Raw genomic sequence first — 18,283 nt, forward strand, 5'->3', positions numbered from 1 at the left:
TTATGTGCTTGAGTTTTTCAGACAACTCAGGTAGAGAAGATTATTGCCTTTGGTTAAAAAAAAAAATCTCAGAGGAGATATTTCCCCCTCCATCCTATGTTAAGGCTGATTATAGGCAATTTCCTTTTGTAGTCTTCTGGAAAGAGGCTGAAGAGGCCTTTTGGGGGATCCTGGCTTTATGTGTGGAGTGTCTGATGAGATTCCTCACCCTGGCAGGAACCTGGCCTTTGTCTCTTCTTTCCATGACTCATGAGACCATGACAGCTAAAACTCAAATTTATCTGATTTAGCCAAGACAAAGCTTGACTTCAGGGTTCTACTTATCTCTTTTACTAGTTCTTAGCTTCTGAGTAATCAATCCTTACTTTCATGCTAGCTCATTGATAAATTTTGTATTTATTTTTTAATATTTAAAAGCATTTTAAGTTGCTTTCAGTCTGAGTTGGACAAGGTATCTATTTCATTACTGTCAGAAATGGAAGTCTACAGAGTGATTTTCTTCCCTACTTTTTATTCTGAAAAATTCCAAATTTCTAGAAAAGGTAAAATAATAATACATGAACAGTAGAGTACAAGAATAGTAGAATAGTATATATATATATCCCCATACATCCTCACCGAGATCCAATTGTTGATATTTGGTTTGTATTTCTCTCTGTCTTTTGCTGAGCCATTTGAATATAAGTTGCAGAAGTCATAGCTCTTTACCCTTAAATATTTCAGCTTGCATCTTCTAAAAATAAATTCTCCTATATAGCCATAATTCCATATCTGAGAAAAATAACAGTAATTCCATAATATCATCTAATATACAGTCTATATTCAAATTTCCCCAATTGTTTCTTAAATGTCTTTTATAGTCTCTCCCTTCTTCTCTCTATCTCTCTTTCTCTCTTCTCTTTCCCCTGTCTCTCTCTCATTTAGAACTCCATCAGGATTCACATAGCTTTTTTTGGTTTGTTTTTCCTGACAATGATGTTTATGAAGAGTCTGGGCTAGTTGGCTAATAGAATGTCTCAAATTCTGGATTTATTTCACAGAGCTTTTTAAAAAAATATAAACAGATAAACTTATTTCCATGTTTAAAATCTCCCACTGGCTTCTATAACAATAAAGCCCAAACGCATTCCCCTGTTTTACAAAGGCCTACACGAGCTGTACGCTCTCCTCTCCCTCACTGCACTTAAGCCACAGTGGCCTCTTTCCAGTTTCTCAAACCCACGAAGCTTGTCCTCACAGGCATTAGCTTTAGTCCTTGCGTTAGCTGTTCCCTTTGTCTAATGTGCTCTTCCCTGAGCTTTGCTGGAAAGTTGGCTCCTTCTGATAATTAAAATTTCAGTTTGAATACTGTCCTCTCAGAGTGGCCTCTCTCACCTTGACCCTCAATGTAAAGCAGTCCTTCAGTCACTCTCACACCCCCCTACTTTGAATTCTCTGCATGTTCCCTATCACAGCCTGATATCTTTCTTGTTATTTATTTTAATTGAATTCCAGGAGGGCAGGGCTGTGTTCTTTCTTGCTTGTTACTACATTTGGGCACCTAGAACAGTTCCTGACACATAGCAAAAACAGAATAAATACTTGCTGAATACTGTGATGAATAAGCTGAAAGCTGAGGACTGAAAAGCAGCCAGGCATTTAAAGAGGCTGGGGTAAAAAACTCACAGAGGGAACTGCCAGGGAGAAGGCCCTGAGAGAACCCTGAGGCTTAGTCTATTCTAGTGTCTGAGGAATGTCCTGTGTCCTTGGAGGGAAGTGAGCTAGCAGGAGGGAGAAATGCAGGAGAGTGGAGATGTGGGCAGGGAAAGATGGTTTAGGGTTTTGCCGATCATGGCAGGAAATTTAGATTTTATTTTAAATCAAATGAGAAGTCACTAAAAGGTTTTCAAGTAGGAGTAGGACATCTGATTTATACCTTTTAAAAGATAACTCAACTTGAGTAATATGGAGATAACTAATATGAGTGATAGAAAGTCATATGTGTAAGAGAAGATTTGCAAGGGGGAAATAATGATTCATTTCTGACATGATGACTGTGACATATTGTACTTCCTTTGTGGCTTTCATATCAACACCCCAAAAAGAATTTATGAGTAAGAAGAGATTATAATACCTATCTCTGAAATAGTACAGCCAGCTAATTCAGTTGTTGCTTCTAAGCACCTGATATTAAGGGTAGTTGTTGATAATAATGATAACAGGTACCATTTATTGAGCAGTCAGGCACGATGTTAACCACTTACCAAAACTTACCTCACTTAAGCATCACAACCACCTTTATTAAAAGAGGATTTACTATTTGTGCTTTACAGTTGAGGAAACTGAGGCTAAAGAAGATAAGGATAACTCGTTCAAGGTCAATCAAACAGTAAGTGGCAGAGATGGAACTCAAATCCGGGTCTAGTTTGATGCCAAAGCTGTTATTTTAACCCCTTTGCCATTAACACGTTCTCAGAGATACTGAAAGTGGAGTTTTCTTAACACAGCCTTAAGCCTGTAAAAACCTTTAAATTTCATTTCAGTGGAGAAATATCTATTTGAGAAATAATCCGATTAAATTCATCAGATTAGCCGAGAGAGATTATAGTCTTAGTATTTTTGTAAAGCACAAACAGACCTATTTTTCAGTTAACTTGACGTGAAGAGGAAGGGAATGGAAATAAAACTTAGCCTTCCTAGTGTCTTTGGAATGTAGTTGCTTGAAACTGAGCAAAGCTGCCACCCAACTTTCCCGGGAACCAGCGATTCTGAAGTCAACACAAGTTTGCTTTTTTAACAGCTGGGAACGCTGGAATTGTGACACAGCCTCAAGAACTGAGGCTGCCTTGTTCAGACTTTCACACGGGTCCCTCTGTTCCTTTCATAGAGCCCTCTTTTTCTTAAACATCCCACAAATGCCGCTGGGGGACTCATTCTCCGGGCCGGAACCAAGCCTTCAGGACAGGCGGCACTTGCTTGGGCTTCCCATCTTTTAAAATGCTCTGCGCCAGACCCCGTCTGAAGGACGCTTTCTGGACGATATTTATCGCCCACCCTTCAGCGTCTGAAGAAGAAACAGGACGGCAGGAAAGCAACTTCAACTTGGTGGTTGAGGGCAGACGCCGGGGCAGCGGAGGGACTAAGAACCCTAAGGTCCTCCTCAGGCCGACACGCAGTCCCCAGCCCACCCTAGACGGCGGAGGCAGAGCGCCGATGGCCCCGCCCCGCCTCGCCTCCCGCGCTGGCCATTGGCGTGTCCGAAAGACGCGGGGCGTTGTCGGTTTGAATGGGAGCGCCAGGAGCTGTGGGGCGCAGGCGCAGAGGAGGGGCACGGCAGCGGGCGGGCGGCGCTGCGGGACCCTTGTGTGGCGGTCGACTGGCCGGGAGGCGAGGAGAGCCCAGAGTTCTGACCCACGTGACCTGTGGGGGCGGGGTAGGGGGGTTGCGCGCCGGCTTTCCGCGGTGCCTCTGCCTGAGGACCCGCCGGGGGAAGGGCCGCGGCCACCCGCCCGTAGCCCGGGTGGCCCCTGCCGCAGCTTCGCCGTGTGCGCCGCGCTTCCCAGACTCGCCGGCCCCCGCGAGGTGAGTTCGGAGGGGAGTTTGTGGGCACCCCGCGGAGGGAGGTGACAGGGAGGGGGCGTGTGTGTGGGGGGGGGGGGCGGGCTCCTTTGTTCGGGGCGGGAGGGGGCCGGGGTGGTCGCGGGGGCGGGCGTCGAGAAACCTGAAGCTCGGGGTGAGCAGCAGCCCTCTCCAGGTCGAGCAGTCGGGTGTTTTCAGGTTGGAGATTTAATAAGAAGAGTACATTCTAAGAGCTTCATTCCCTAGTTTTTTAAAAAAATTAAAAGTACAGTAGGATACAACGACTTCTTACGTATTCGGAGTGTAACAAACATTAAAAACCCGAAACCCTGTGGAATTAAATCCAAGGCGGGTCGCGTTCTCTTGTAGTCGTGAGTTTGGTGTCTAAAGCGGGCAGGCTTTTTCAGACACCTGCGTTTACCACATTGACATACATGGACTTTGGGGAAACCAACCTGTCGACTTACCGTAGAAATTGATAGTTGCTGCAAGAAGTTTTAGTAAGCAGAGAATGTCAAGAAAGCGCTTTCCTGAAAATCTATAGAATATCTTCGAATACTAAAAAGTGGAGAACCTATAATTTCCTTGTATTGATGGTAACCAGTTAGCTCATTTTACCTGGTATCATTTGAACTCTTAAAGAAAAGGAGTAAGGATGGAAATTCTATTTGCCTTAATGCATAATTTAACCCTCCCGTGGAGTTGAACGAAGTAGATTCTTGGCTTTCCTTTCAGTCGGCTTGTATTGGAGTCGCTGGTGGCGTGTGTGGGAAGCTGAATTTTCAAGCTGCCACTTTAGAAGGGTGCACGGAAGATTTCTGGCTTGATAATCACCAGTGTGATCACCTCTGATAAATACCACTTTTGCTTGGCTTGTCATTATTCAAGAAGCAGCTTTGGTTGATCGTTTAGAAGTCAGTAAGAAGCATTAAAAAGGGGCAGATCGCTGTTGGTTGACCTGTGTGTGTGTGTGTGTGTAGGTGGGGACTCGGGAGGAGGAACAGCCTCATACCTACTCTTCTTTACACCCTACCATGGATTCCTCCTTGCAAGCTCTTTCTCAAGATATTATTTATAATATGAGGAGTGGAGCAGTTACAGAGTAAAAAGTTGTGTGTTATTGTTTTAGAGGCATTCCCTCCAAATCCTCTTTGGCTAGATAAGCTGTTTAGTTGTATTTCCTTCTGTTATTAAATCAGACATGCAGTGTTACAAATATTATATTTTAATATAAATCTCAGACTTGGTACTAGGCTAATTAAAACAAAGATAGGTTATAGTAGTTTTTTAAATGGCCTTGTTCTTAAGCATAAAATGTTTCTAAGATTTACCTAAAAGATAAAAATTCTGTAATTCTCTGGAATTTTAAAATTGAAAACCTGACATAGATTTAGACTAGTGTTCTAAATCTATTCTAATAGACGTTGTTTTTTATAATAACAATGGCAATTATCAGTATTACTACTCTGTTGAGTACTTTTAAGTACCAGAGCCAGGCACTGAGGTGCTTTTTATAAATCATATCTCTAATCATCATGACACATGTTGGATAAGTATCATTACGCCAAACCAACACTGAAAGTTTAACTAGCTCAAGATCCTATAACTAATAAGTCACCGTGCTGAGATTCAAACCATGGCCTGGTCCCAAAGCACATGCTGTATTGCTTCTGTGTTTGTTTAAATCTCCTCCAGGTCTCTGGATTCCATTTGTAGAGACATAATTCTACTTTTAAGATGCCTGTGTGTGCTCTGTTTTGCTGTGAACTGTGCCGAAATATTTCAACCCTTCTTTTAGGACAGCTATTTTCCTTTCAGTGCTTTATAAGTCACATAACATTTTCAGTGTCCTTTTAATCATCTTTATAAAAACAGTAAAAATATAAGAGTAAGACTTTCCTGAGTTATTTACGTGACTATGAACATACTCTTTACTTTGGAGCAGAAATGTATTAAAGTCCGGTTTTCTCACTACCATAGGATTCTTTGCTGCTTCATAGTTCTTATCTTCTTCCCAGGCAAGAAATCAAAAAAATTTGTTGGACATCGATTATGTGCAAAGCAATTTGCTTGGTGTTGTGAGATAGCGGAGAGAAAGCTTCCTTTTCAATAATAGTTTCTGGAGTTTTTGCAGTAACTTCCTTCTGTCCTGCTCTATCTGTTGCTGCCAGTTTATCTTCCTAAAACAGATCCAGCTTTGCTATTCCTTTGTTGAAAAAATTACAAGGTTTCTCATCATATAAATACAAGGACAAATACTCCTTCAGCCACATACATATTCAGTGTCCCTCACAATTTAGTACCTTCTTAGACTTCTCTTTTACTACTGCTAACCCAGTGTACTCATCCTGGCACACTTTATCTGCGATCCCACCTCCTTACTTTTGCTTGAGCATTCCCCATGACTGGAACGCCTTTTCTGGATTTGCCTAATAAGATTTACCCATCCTTCAAGGTGCAATACCGATTTCCTTGCTTTCAAAGAGCTTTCCCTAGTCCTTTTTACTTAGAATTATTCTTCCTATATCATCTCATAACGTCACTGAATTGAACAGAAACATTTTTACACTTAATTGTGATAACTTTCAGAAGGAGAAAACAGTTATATTTTCCTATGAAGAATTCTGAATTCAAACTCTCCAGGGATTCTTTTTAGGCATTTATAATCATTTTGCATTTGGGATTTATTTGTCCTTTAAAATGTGTTTGAAGCCAATTTTGCCATTTCATAGTTCTTCTGTTAAGAGAACTGATTTATTGTCATTTACTAACTCAAGAACAATGCTCAGGAAAAGGGACCACTTCTTTTCTCCTTCACTATTTAGTTCTTCATACATATATTAATTGATTTAAGCTGATGACTGACCATCATTGGTAGTAATAAAGGGCTTTTGGTCATATTTTCTGGTGACTTGGTGATGAGTTTTCCTCAAAGTAGTGTTCTCCCCATTGTTTACTAATAAGTATTTCTTTTTTTTTTTCTGACATAGTAATGTCCTCATAAGATGATGTTTATTTTGCATTTACTTCTTTGAGCTCCTGTTAATTGCATCATGTTTGTCCGATAATTTATTTATTAACAAAAGATTACAGATTGGAAAGGGCAAAGATTAATGTATATATTTAGGTTTGGTTTTTGTCTTTTTTTTTTAAGAAATTAGGCTTAGTGTGAATCATCAGTGTTTTTGGATTGCAGACATTTTCTTGTGATCACCTGGCCTTGTAACCTGAGTAGTCATTTGGAATGTACTGAAAATATAATTGGGGTTGATTGAATTTTTTAAAAAATTATCATTGTGTCTTCTATAACCTTGATATTAAAATACTGCTATGTATCCAATTTTATGTGTTTACAGTAATGAACTAAAAATCATTTATGTGTCTAGTTGAAACTCTTCCAAAAGGTTATTAATTTTACTAATGGATTAAAAGAACAATATATTTTAAATTGTTTTATAGGAGGGAAAATTAACATTAATTTTAGACTCTGGGCTTCAGTTTGAGGAAAAATAAAACCAAGTAAGAGGGAGAAAAATACTAATTTTATTCTAATGAACATATATAAGACTTTTCTCCTTTAGTTGGACATACTTATATTCTTTTTTTTTTTTTTTTTTTTTTTTTTTTTTCGGTACGTGGGCCTCTCACTGTTGTGGCCTCTCCCGTTGAGGAGCACAGGCTCCGGACGCGCAGGCTCAGCGGCCATGGCTCACGGGCCCAGCCGCTCCGCGGCATGTGGGATCTTCCGGGATAGGGGCACGAACCCGTGTCCCCTGCATCGGCAGGCGGACTCTCAACCACTGCGCCACCAGGGAAGCCCCCATACTTATATTCTTAAATGTAAATAAGTAATCTTGTTGAAATAGGATTTTTGATTCATTAACTGCTTTGCAGGGAAGAAAGGTAACCAAGATTAGAGCTGTTGCATAAAAGAATCTTCCTTTTTGTTCTTGAAAATTTTAAGCAACTGTTTAATCCTCTATTAAATTATTGTAATCACTAAGGACTGTGATTTCAGAACAGCAGTTTTAATGATTAGCGTAGTCACTGGCATAATTCACATTGGCTCCATGTTAATCTAAAAATAGATCCCCTTTCTAGTTTATCATCCCCTTCCCCCAGGAAAATATTCAGTATTCTACTTCTTTCTGATTTATCATGGGCCGCCAAACCTTAAGACACTAAGAGGCTGCCTGTGCAGTAATGATTATATTTGTAGTGCTTCTTGTAGAGATGGTTGGAAACTACTGTTGAACTACAAACTTTCAGCCTATCTCATAAGTAGACTCATACACTTGGTCCTTTTTCACCGTTAAACAACAATGCTAAGATGAAGTCTTGAAATATTCAAATCTCTTTCTTCTAGGTTACATTTTGTTTTAGTATTTATCTAATTTGAAATTTCATATACGGTGTTTATTAGTGTTTTGGTTATCCAGAGAACATATTCTTTGAAGTCCTTTTAGCTTTATGTGATTGATAAAAATATAAATGCTCTTCACCAAAAAAGGAAGTTTATATATAGTTGTTTAGAATGGTGAGCTTTTAGGTGTAAACCTTGGAAAAAAATGAATTCTTATTTTATATTACTAAAATTATTTTTGGATTATACAACTTTGAAATAGTTGCATTCATTGTTTTACTTTTTTAATGTCCACAGCTCTAGACCTGAATTTCTTGTTTTCTAATCTGCCAAGAATAAATATGAGAGTTTAAAATCAATAGTGCTTTTACTTTGCATGTATTTGCTGTTTTTCAGAATGACCCATGAGGATTAATTTCAAATATACATGGGAACCCTTCTGACTGGTGATGTGCCTTTAAGATATAGATTTACTTGGAATCTAGAATCATTATTCTAATCTATTCATCGAATTTATTCTATTTATTTAGCTGATCAGTAGTCACAGTTTATTAGAAAGTTTTTATAATGAAATATGTATTTATTTAACAGTTACACTGTTAGTTACACTTGTTTTTTAACCTAACTTGGCCTAACATCTTACAGACTATATTTACTGTTGCAGACTTAAAGGTTAGCAATAAATTGAGATGTAACCTTAATTGGAGCACATACTTTAGGATTATATATTTGCTAAAGGAAAACTTTACTGATACAGTTTTTATAGCATAGTCTGTGGCAAATTCTCATTTCTCCAGAATGACAGAGAATAGAATCATCTGCTTTACTATGTACCATGATTGTTTATTTTATTAATTTCAGATTGTGTAAAGTAATTTATGTTTGATATATACAATTATCAGTTAACACTAAAACTATGTCCAACACTATAGATAGATATAGATACACACATGCCTATAATCTTGAGTTCACAGTATTATGTGACAGTTTGATTATATTATTGGTTTAGAGATTTAGTATGTTGAGTAAAGAATCAGACCTTTTATGCATTGCTTTATTTATTTTTTCTCCCATTGCAATTTCTCCTTAATTTTGCCACTGACTCATCACAGTTTTTAACATTTGAATCTCATGGATACTTTAAATTTTTTTAGTTTTAAAGATGTGCAAAATTAAGAAATATTAGTCACTCATTCTACTTCCCCCCTCCCCCATCCTTCCCCATTTATCAAATTTTATCTGATATCAAATTTTCTCAAGTTATCTTTTTGTTTCTTTCAGCTATTATTTGTGAACCTAGCACTTTACCAAGTACAAGTTTGATACAAATAGTCCATTTCTTTTTTCTTCTAGAAGTATCACTCTTGCAATCCAATTTGTCAGTTACTGTGCCTATTGCTACTGTTCCACCTGTTCTCAAAATTGGAAGTCTTGTAAGCTCTCTGTCACTGCTTGACCTTTGCCTCTCACCTAGCCAGTGGGCATTGTTTTCATTTTTCTGTAGGTACTCTTAGCTAGATTACTTAATCAAGTACCCAGTCGTTCTTGATCCTGACTTCCCTTGCTTTAGGCACTAATTTCCCACATCAGTCATATATTCTAATGTCAAAATAATTTTTCTTGCCTTTGATTGGCTCCTCAACACCTGCTACACTAAAATCAAACTCTGAGCTCTATGTTGGACTTTGCTTACTACACCCTTTGCTTTTTCTTACACTTCATATTCTTCTATGTAAACTTCCTGCTTTTACCTTCCTACTCCTGATTTTACATGTATCGTTCCTTATACCTGCCACCTTGTTTGCACTGTAGCTTCCAGATAAAATGTAATTAGAAATACATGTTTGGATTAGGTGACAAGCCATATTTAGACCATCTACAAATAAATTAGTGTCTGTTTACTGATATATAATTTGACAGAAAATAACCAGTTTACCTAGGGTAGTTACCTGAGTTTATTTTATAAGTGGATGTTTTGGCCTCCTACTTTGCTACCCCCATTAGTACTATGATGTGTATTTGTTACTCTAACCTGTACCCTGAATTCTAATGTGAAAGAACTTTATTTTAAATGTGTTCTTCATTCTTCCTCAGTATTTATCCCAGTTCCAATTTATAAAGAGCTCCTGTATCTGATTTGAAACATTACAGCTGAAGAGATTTGGAGAATTTGAGTATTGTACCTTAGAGGGAATTATTAGGATAAGAGGAGTTTAAAGAATTTAGATTATCAAGCCTGGAGGCAAGAAAAGTAAGATATTTATTATCTGATGGGTGTTACTACTTTATAGAGACACTTAAATGAAAGAATCAGACCAAAAGTTATTGGCATTTAAGTTGCAGTCAGGAGTAGATAGTTTAGATTAATTGAAAGAAGGACAAAAGATATAGAGTTGACTCTTGAACAATGTGGAGGTTAGGGGCGCTGACCCCCTGGGCAGTGGGAAATCCACAAATAATTTTACAGTTGGCCCCCCATATCAGTGGTTCCGCATCTGCAGTTTCAACCATGTGGATTGTGTAGTACTGTAGTATCTATTTATTGAAAAAATTCCCCGTTTAAGTGGACCTTTGGAGTTCAAACCCATTCAAGGGTCAACTGTAATTGTAACTGTCTATCCCTTATTTTTCACAGTCACCTAGTTTGAAGATACTTTACTGCTAATAGAGTAAAGCAGGGCTGGAATTTATTGTTTCCTCTGATTGCATACCTTGGACAGTATCTAGAAGTCCACCTAGGTGTATAACGGGAGTCTGCCTGTTTTGACCTCTTAATCAGGTAGTTAGACATGAGGTGATCAGAGTTCTCTACTAGTTGATCTTTCTATATGCTTCTGTCGGTTTCTGGGATATGGAAAATAATTATTGCTTTCTCTTTATCTATGGTCAGACCAAAAGATGCTGTGAGCTAACAATTTTTTTTAGCAGTGAGGCTTTTGGAGCATTGTTTGTTAAAACCTGAGAGATGCTATTAAGGGCATATGTGTTTCTTGCAGATTATTAGTTGTAAGTCTTAATGGAGGTTGGAAGTTAAACTTGATAGCTTCTTAATATTCTTTCAAACCTATAATTTCCATTCCATTTCCTGGTCCTATCATTACATTTTATTATCTTAATTATTTTTAAATATTAAAAATAATTTAATATTTGTTGTAAATTTTATTAGTGTTATCTAGTAATATGTAAACTATATGTTAAATATGAAGTGGGTTTGTTAACTCCATGTGGAGCATGAATGAACACGTTAGTAAATTAGTTAGAGAGTTTTTGCAACATGAATCACTGAATCAAGAATTGCTTGTTTGGGACTTCCCTGGTGGCACAGTGGTTAAGAATCCGCCTGCCAATGCAGGGGACACAGGTTCGATTCCTGGTCCGGGAAGATCCCACATGCCACAGAGCAACTAAACCCATGCACCACTGAGTCTGCCCTCTAGAGCCCACAAGCCATAACTGCTGAGCCCACGTGCTGCAGCTACTGAAGCCTGCATGCCTAGAGCCCGTGCTCTGCAACAAGAGAAGCCACCACAGTGAGAAGCCCATGCACCGCAATGTATAGTAGTCCCCGCTTGCCACAACTAGAGAAAAGCCCATGCGCAGCAACGAAGACCCAACACAGCCAAAAATAAAATTAAAAATTAAAAAAATGTTAAAAAAAAAAAGAATTGCTTGTTTGTTCAGTGAATAATTGTAAGGTAAGAAATGCTACTTAGGGACTTCCCTGGTGGCACGGTGGTTAAGAATCCACCTGCCAATGCAGGGGACACAGGTTCTGTCTCTGGTCCAGGAAGATCCCACATGGGCAGAGCAACTAAGCCTGTGCACCACAGCTACTGAGCCTGTGCGCTAGAGCCTGTGAGCCACAACTACTGATCTCGAGTGCCCAACTACTGAGCCCGAGTGCCACAACTACTGAAGCCCGCGTGCCTAGAGCCTGTGCTCTGCATCAAGAGAAGTCCCTGAAATGAGAAGTCCACGCACCACAACGAAGAGTTAGCCCCCACTCTCTGCAACTAGAGAAAGCCTGCACGCAGCAACAAAGACCCAATGACGAAGACCCAACACAGCGAAAAATAAATAAATAAATATATATATTTTAAAAAAAGAAATGCTACCTAATTGTTATGGAGATTGAAATTTAAGAGTGACTTTTGCGGGGGGTGGGATACTCTTCCTTTGAAGATAGTAAAGCCATATTATAAATTGTCTTTGGTAAAATGGTGAATTGTATTCTCTGTTTTCTTGCTTATTTAAAAAAATTTTTTAGTGGTTCTGTATGCAGTCCTAATCAAGTAAGGTATTTTGCAGCTCCACTTATGTACATTTGTTAATTAAATGCTTACATTTTAATAAGTTAACTTTTTTTAATGATTGGTGAATTGGGGGATTTCATTATGATTTCATGGCTGGAAAAGTATTTCAATTAAATTATAATTTAACTTAATTCTAAGTTAAGTTAATTATAATACCTCACCTTCTGCCCCGTAGTATAAATAACAACCTAAACCTCAAAGTGGTAGTAGAAGACAGTTTAATTGACAGGGTAGCTGTTGTGTAATTTAGATGCACTTTGGAACTATTGCTATGGATATCTACACTAATTTCCTTAATGTTTTTTATTAAGGTAAAAAGGTACGGTGGAATTCTGAACAAAAGGAAAAGAGAAGATTTGTTGGATTAATAACTGCTACGTACCTTTTCATCTTTTCTTAAGACATGTGTTCCTTTGTTGGCCAAGAGAGAGGATAAGAGGAATAATATTTTGTATTTCTTATGTGCCAAACTGGTATTAATATGAAAACCTCATTTCCTCTAGGAAGCTTGTCAGTGTTCCCAAGGCTAATCCTTCCCACCTTCCTCCTCCTGCTCTGTTCCATACTAACCTCTTTCTAACTATACTTAATTAACAAAGCAGCAGGAGTATTATCTAGAGTCTAATTTATGTTATAGTTGAAATACTTAAAAGGATATGGAAGAGGAATTAGGCTCTACTGGATGGCAGCAGAAAGGAGAAATTGTGTACAAATGGAAAGATTGCTCAAAGTGTGGAACAACTGTCTAAAAGGACTATTCAAAATTAGGATTAGCTGCCTTGTAACCTTTTGGGAGTGTTGTAGTAATATGTTGGACTAACTGACCTATGGGGTTGTTTATAATGCTGGATTCCAGGAATGAATGAATGAATGAGTGAATGAATGAATGAATGGATAAATAAATAAATTTTATTTATATAAGCACATATATCTTAATTTTACCTTATTTGTCTCTTTTAACGGTTACTTTAAAGGTTATAGTTTACTTTCCTCTTTGATTCCATTGTTGACCCATTGGTTTTTTAGTAGCATGTGTTTAGTCTCCATGTAATCATTTTTTTCTCATTTCCTTTTCTGTGGTTGATTTCTAATTTCATGCCATTGTGGTCAGAAAAGATGCTTGAGATAATTTCTATACTCTTAAACTTGTTGAGGGTTTTTTTTGTGCCCACTATATGGTCACTCCTAGAGTAAGTTCCATGTGCACTTGAAAAGAATGTGTATTCAAGTTTTTTTGGATGTAATATCCTGAAATTATCAATTAAGTCTAACTGTTCTGTTGTATCATTGAGTATCTCTGTTGCCTTATTGATTCTCTGTCTGGAAGATCTGTCTATTGATGTGAGTGGGGTGTTAAAGTCTGCTACTATATATTGTATTCCTATCGATTTCTCCCTTTATGTCTGTTAGTATTTGCTTTATGTATTTGGGTGCTCCTATATTAGGTGCATATATGTTGACAAGTGTAAAATCCTCTTCTTGTATTGATCTTTTATCATTATATAGAGTCCTTCTTTATCTTTCTTTATGGCCTTTGTTTTAAAGTCTATTTGTCTGATATAAGTATTGTGACCCCCACTTTCTTGTCATTTCCATTTGCATGAAATATCTTTTCCATTCCCTCACTTTCAATCTATAAGTGTCCTTTGCCCTAAAGTGGGTCTCTTGTAGGCAGCACATTGCACACTCTTGTTTTTTTAATCCAGTCTGCCACTCTGTGTCTTTTGATTGGAGCATTTAGTCCATTGACATTTAAGGTAATTATTGATAGATATGTATTTATTGCCATTTTAAACCTTGTTTTCCCGTTGATTTTATATTTCTTCTTTGTCCCTTTCTTTTTCTTTTTGTTTTTCCTTTTGTGTTTTGGTGATTTTCTTTTGTATTGTACTTATGTTCTTTTTGGTTTTTGTGAATCTGTTGTATGTTTTTGATTTGTGGTTACCCTGTTTTTCAAGTATGTTAACCCCTTCCTATATCTACTTGCCTTAGACTGGTAGTCATGTAGGCTCAAACACATTCTAGGAGAAAAAAAATCTACATTTTCTTACTCTCCTCCCCCACATTTTATGATTTTGATGTCCTCTTTCACATCTTCATGTTCATCCTTTTGCTGCTCATTGTGGTTATCATCACTTTCACAGAAAATTTTTTATTTTTATTTTTGCGGTACACGGGCCACTCACTGTTGTGGCCTCTCCCATTGCAGAGCACAGGCTCCGGATGCGCAGGCCCAGCAGCCATGATGGCTCACGGGCCCAGCCGCTCCACGGCATGTGGGATCTTCCCAGACCAGGGCACAAACCCGTGTCCCCTGCATTGGCAGGCGGACTGTCAACCACTGCGCCACCAGGGAAGCCCACAGAAAATTTTTTGATTTTTTTTTTTAATCTGTGTACTGGCTTATTTAAGTGATTTATTTTCCAGTTGTGATCTTCTCTTTCCTATAGATTCTTAACTTCTTTTCTATTTAGAGAAGACCTTTTAATATTGCCTTTAGTTTAGGTTTAGTATTGCTGTATTCTTTTATTTTTGCTTGTCTGAGATGTTCTTTATCTCTCCTCCTATTCTAAATGATAATCTTGCTGGGTAGAGTATCCTAGGTTGCAGATTTTTCCCTTTTAGGACTTTGAATATATCTTGCCACTCCCTTCTGGCCTGCAGTGCTTCTGTAGAGAAATTAGCTGATAGCCTTATGGGGGTTCCTTTGTAATTAACTGTTTGTTTATCTCTGCTGCCTTTAGAATCCTCTCTTTATTCTTAACTTTTGCAATTTTTATTATAATATGTCTTGGTGTAGGTCTGTTTGGGTTTATCTTGCTTGGGACCCTCTGTGCTCCCTGTACCTGGATATCTGTTTCCTTCTTTAGGTTTGGAAAGTTTTCAACCGTAGTTTCTTCAAATACATTTTCAATCTTCTTTTCTCTTTCTTCCTCTTCTGGCATCCCTATTATGTGTAGGTTGGCATGCTTTATATAATCCTATAGGTCTCTCATATTGCTTTCATTGTTTTTTCATTTGACTTTCTGTCTGCTGTCCTGATTGGGTGATTTCCATTATTCTATCTTCCAGGTCACTTATTCATTCTTCTGCATTATTCAATCTGCTCTTCATTGCTTTTAGCTTAGTTTTCATCTCTGCAAATGAGTTTTCTAATTTTTCTTAGTTCTTCTTTATAGTTTCTAGTTCCGTTTTACAATACTCTGCATTTCTGTTGATAGCCTTTCTTAATTCCTTCAGTATTTTCATTAGCTCCATTTTGAAATCGGTGTCTATCAGACTGAAGAGGTCTGCTTCATTTTCTTTCAGGGGAACGCTCTTGGTCTTTTAACTAAGAGTGGTTCCTCTGCTTCTTCATTTTGCTTATATTTCTCTTACTCTGTGAGTTTAGGAGAAACAGTTACCTACTGTGGTCTCGGAGGGCTGTTTATATGTGGGGGTGTCTCTGTGTTGCTTGTGTGGGTTTAATATATTTGGTGCGCAGGCTGTTTTAGTATGGATGTCTGTCACCTCTTTCCTCAGCATGTGCTGGTTGTCATCCCGTTGATAGAGGGTGTGCCCATGCGGTGGCAGATGCCCTGTCCTGGGGTCCTCAGTGGTGGCAGTGGCAGCTCAGGCACGCCCCTGGAGCACGCGATGGCAGCAGAGGCAGCTTGCAACCACTCTTGGAGTTCGGGCAGGCGGTCATGGGGACCTGTGACCACTCCTGGGGTCCGGGAGGGAGGAGGTGGGGACCTGTGACCACTCGGGGTCCGGGAGGGCAGCAGGGGGGTCCCACGACCACTTCTGTAGAGGTTATAGTTTATATATGATGGTCTGTTGTTTCTCTGTGGTATATCTGGATATTGATTCATTTTTATTTGTCCTGCTTAGGACTTAGTGTGCTTCTTCAATCTGCTAATTAATGTCTGTCTTTGATTCTGAAAAATTCTCAGTGCTTATCACTGAGGATTTTGCCTTTGCTCTTTTTTCTGTTTTTCTTTTTGGTACTCTAGTTAGACCTCTGTTAGAGCCTTTCATTTTGTCTTCCTTTTCTCTGAACTGCTCTTTAGTATTTTTCATCTCTATCTATTTGTGTATGTCTGGGTAAACTCTTCAGATATTCTTCTAGTACATTCATTCTCTCTTTAGTTTATCTGCTGTCCTGTTAAACCAGTAATTTGAGTTACTAGTTTCAATGTACATAGCAAAACTTTTAATAGTAGCAAAACAAAATCTGAAAAACTACAAGTCAAATGCCAATCAAAAGCAGAATGAAAAATACATTTGGTATACAATGGAATGTGATACAGCAATAAAACATGCAGATTGTAGCTAGTACAACAACAAGCGAGGTGAATCTCAGAAACATAATGTTGAACAAAACCATACAAAACTAAACAATATATAATTTAAACCTATACAGACAGTTGTGGCAAAGTTATAAAGAGAAGCAAGGAAATAATGAACACAATTCAATTTAGAGATCACCTTAGATGGGTTAGGTTGTGGCACCCGGGAGACTTCAAAGGCAGTGCTAATGTTCTTTATCTTAAAGTGGGTGCTATTGTGTCATTCTACCATACACATATTTCCTAAATTTCTTTTGTACTTACTCAGTGAAAACATTTAAAAGTCCTTAAAGATTTTAAATAGGATGTGCACTGAGAACAAATGAATATAAGTGTAATATTATTATCAGCACAAACATCTTCTTTGAAGAAATATGTTTACAGAGTTTAGGATTGACTTGTTCAAATGAATTATTGAAATTTCATTTTACTTGTTAATAGCAGTTTTTAAAATCTTGAAGTATCATAATTTTAAGATACTAATATCATACATATTCTATGTTTGTAATAGAAAATATTACATAAAATTATTTATTTCAAACCAATTTTAAAAATTAAAGTACAGGTCTCAAATAAATATCATACACTCACATCCTTATTTAGAAGCCCTCTGACAGTTAAGCCCTCTGCTGTTTTTCTCCCGTAATTGACATGACAACAGTCTGTGAAGTTACCTGTGTGATTATATACAGCTTGGAAGTACTTTAGGTTACTCTTTGAAAATAGGACTTCAAGCAAAACATCTTGTATTCCTTTTGCAGAAATGTTGCTGAAGTGCTGCTGAAAGGGCCAGAGACGCAAGGATTTGGGACACATTTTGAACCTTTAAGCTGTCTGACATTGACCTCCTTTCATTATTAATAAAGAAGAAGCAGGAGCTTAGGTTGTATTAACACCAACTCATTAATATACTAACCGGACAATGTTCTGCAACGACTCTACATTGTAGAACTGGATTGGCACAAAATAAAATAATTTCTTATTATACCCAGCTTATAATATGATTCGATGGAGGAAAATCTGATAAGCATGAGGGAAGACCATTCTTTTCATGTTCGTTACAGGTAAGACTGCTGCTTTCTTAGTGGGTAATTTTTAATACTTATTTAAACGTGTGTTTAATTCTGATCATTTCAAATTTAAATTTGAAAGTACTAAAAATATACTAGCCATAGTTAGAATCTCCTTTAAGCAGTGTTTTCTTTTTGTTGTGGTTGTTATAAGTTTTTATATCCTTTCTATAGGAAAATGGTAGTAGAGTCCAATTATTTACTATAGTTTGTTTATTAATGTTCTGTGGAAGAGTTTATGAATAGTTACTTTAAACTTTGTTACTCTTTATATAATGCAAATATAAAAATGAAATATATTTCTGAATCTCTGAGGGCAGAGGATGGATTTTGTAGTGTGGTTGGCTGAATGACCTAATTTTTCTGTTAAAATTTTTAGTGATCTTTTATAAATGAACTTTTAAAAAATGGGTATTAATGTTGGAATGGGTGGGTACTTTCTAAACATGATAAACTAATAGTTTAATATTTAGTGGTAAAACTGGGGGCTTCCCTGGTGGCTCAGTGGTTAAGAATCCACCTGCCAATGCAGGGACATGGATTCAAGCCCTGGTCCGGGGAGATCCCACATGCCGCGGAGCAACTAAGCCTGTGCGCCACAACTACTGAGCCTGTGCGCCACAACTGCTGAGGCTGTGTGCCACAACC

At 37.8% G+C, this 18,283-nt stretch overlaps 1 protein-coding gene across 3 annotated transcripts in view; it reads left to right on the forward strand.

The window, feature by feature from the left end:
* Positions 1 to 3,380: 3,380 nt before the first annotated feature.
* Positions 3,381 to 18,283, forward strand: part of GPSM2 (G protein signaling modulator 2) — a 62,953-nt gene continuing 48,050 nt past the window's right edge. The window contains exons 1-2 of one of the 3 annotated variants that reach the window (XM_060090206.1): positions 3,381 to 3,561; positions 17,327 to 17,629. In XM_060090206.1, the coding sequence (XP_059946189.1) occupies positions 17,574 to 17,629 (56 nt within the window). In that variant the 5' untranslated portion in view covers positions 3,381 to 3,561; positions 17,327 to 17,573. The remainder of the gene's footprint in view (positions 3,562 to 17,326; positions 17,630 to 18,283) is intronic. The other 2 variants (XM_060090208.1, XM_060090209.1) reach the window with 2 other exon arrangements.

The sequence above is a fragment of the Mesoplodon densirostris genome, chromosome 2 (genome assembly GCF_025265405.1).
Source record: "Mesoplodon densirostris isolate mMesDen1 chromosome 2, mMesDen1 primary haplotype, whole genome shotgun sequence".
Taxonomy (NCBI): domain Eukaryota; kingdom Metazoa; phylum Chordata; class Mammalia; order Artiodactyla; family Ziphiidae; genus Mesoplodon; species Mesoplodon densirostris.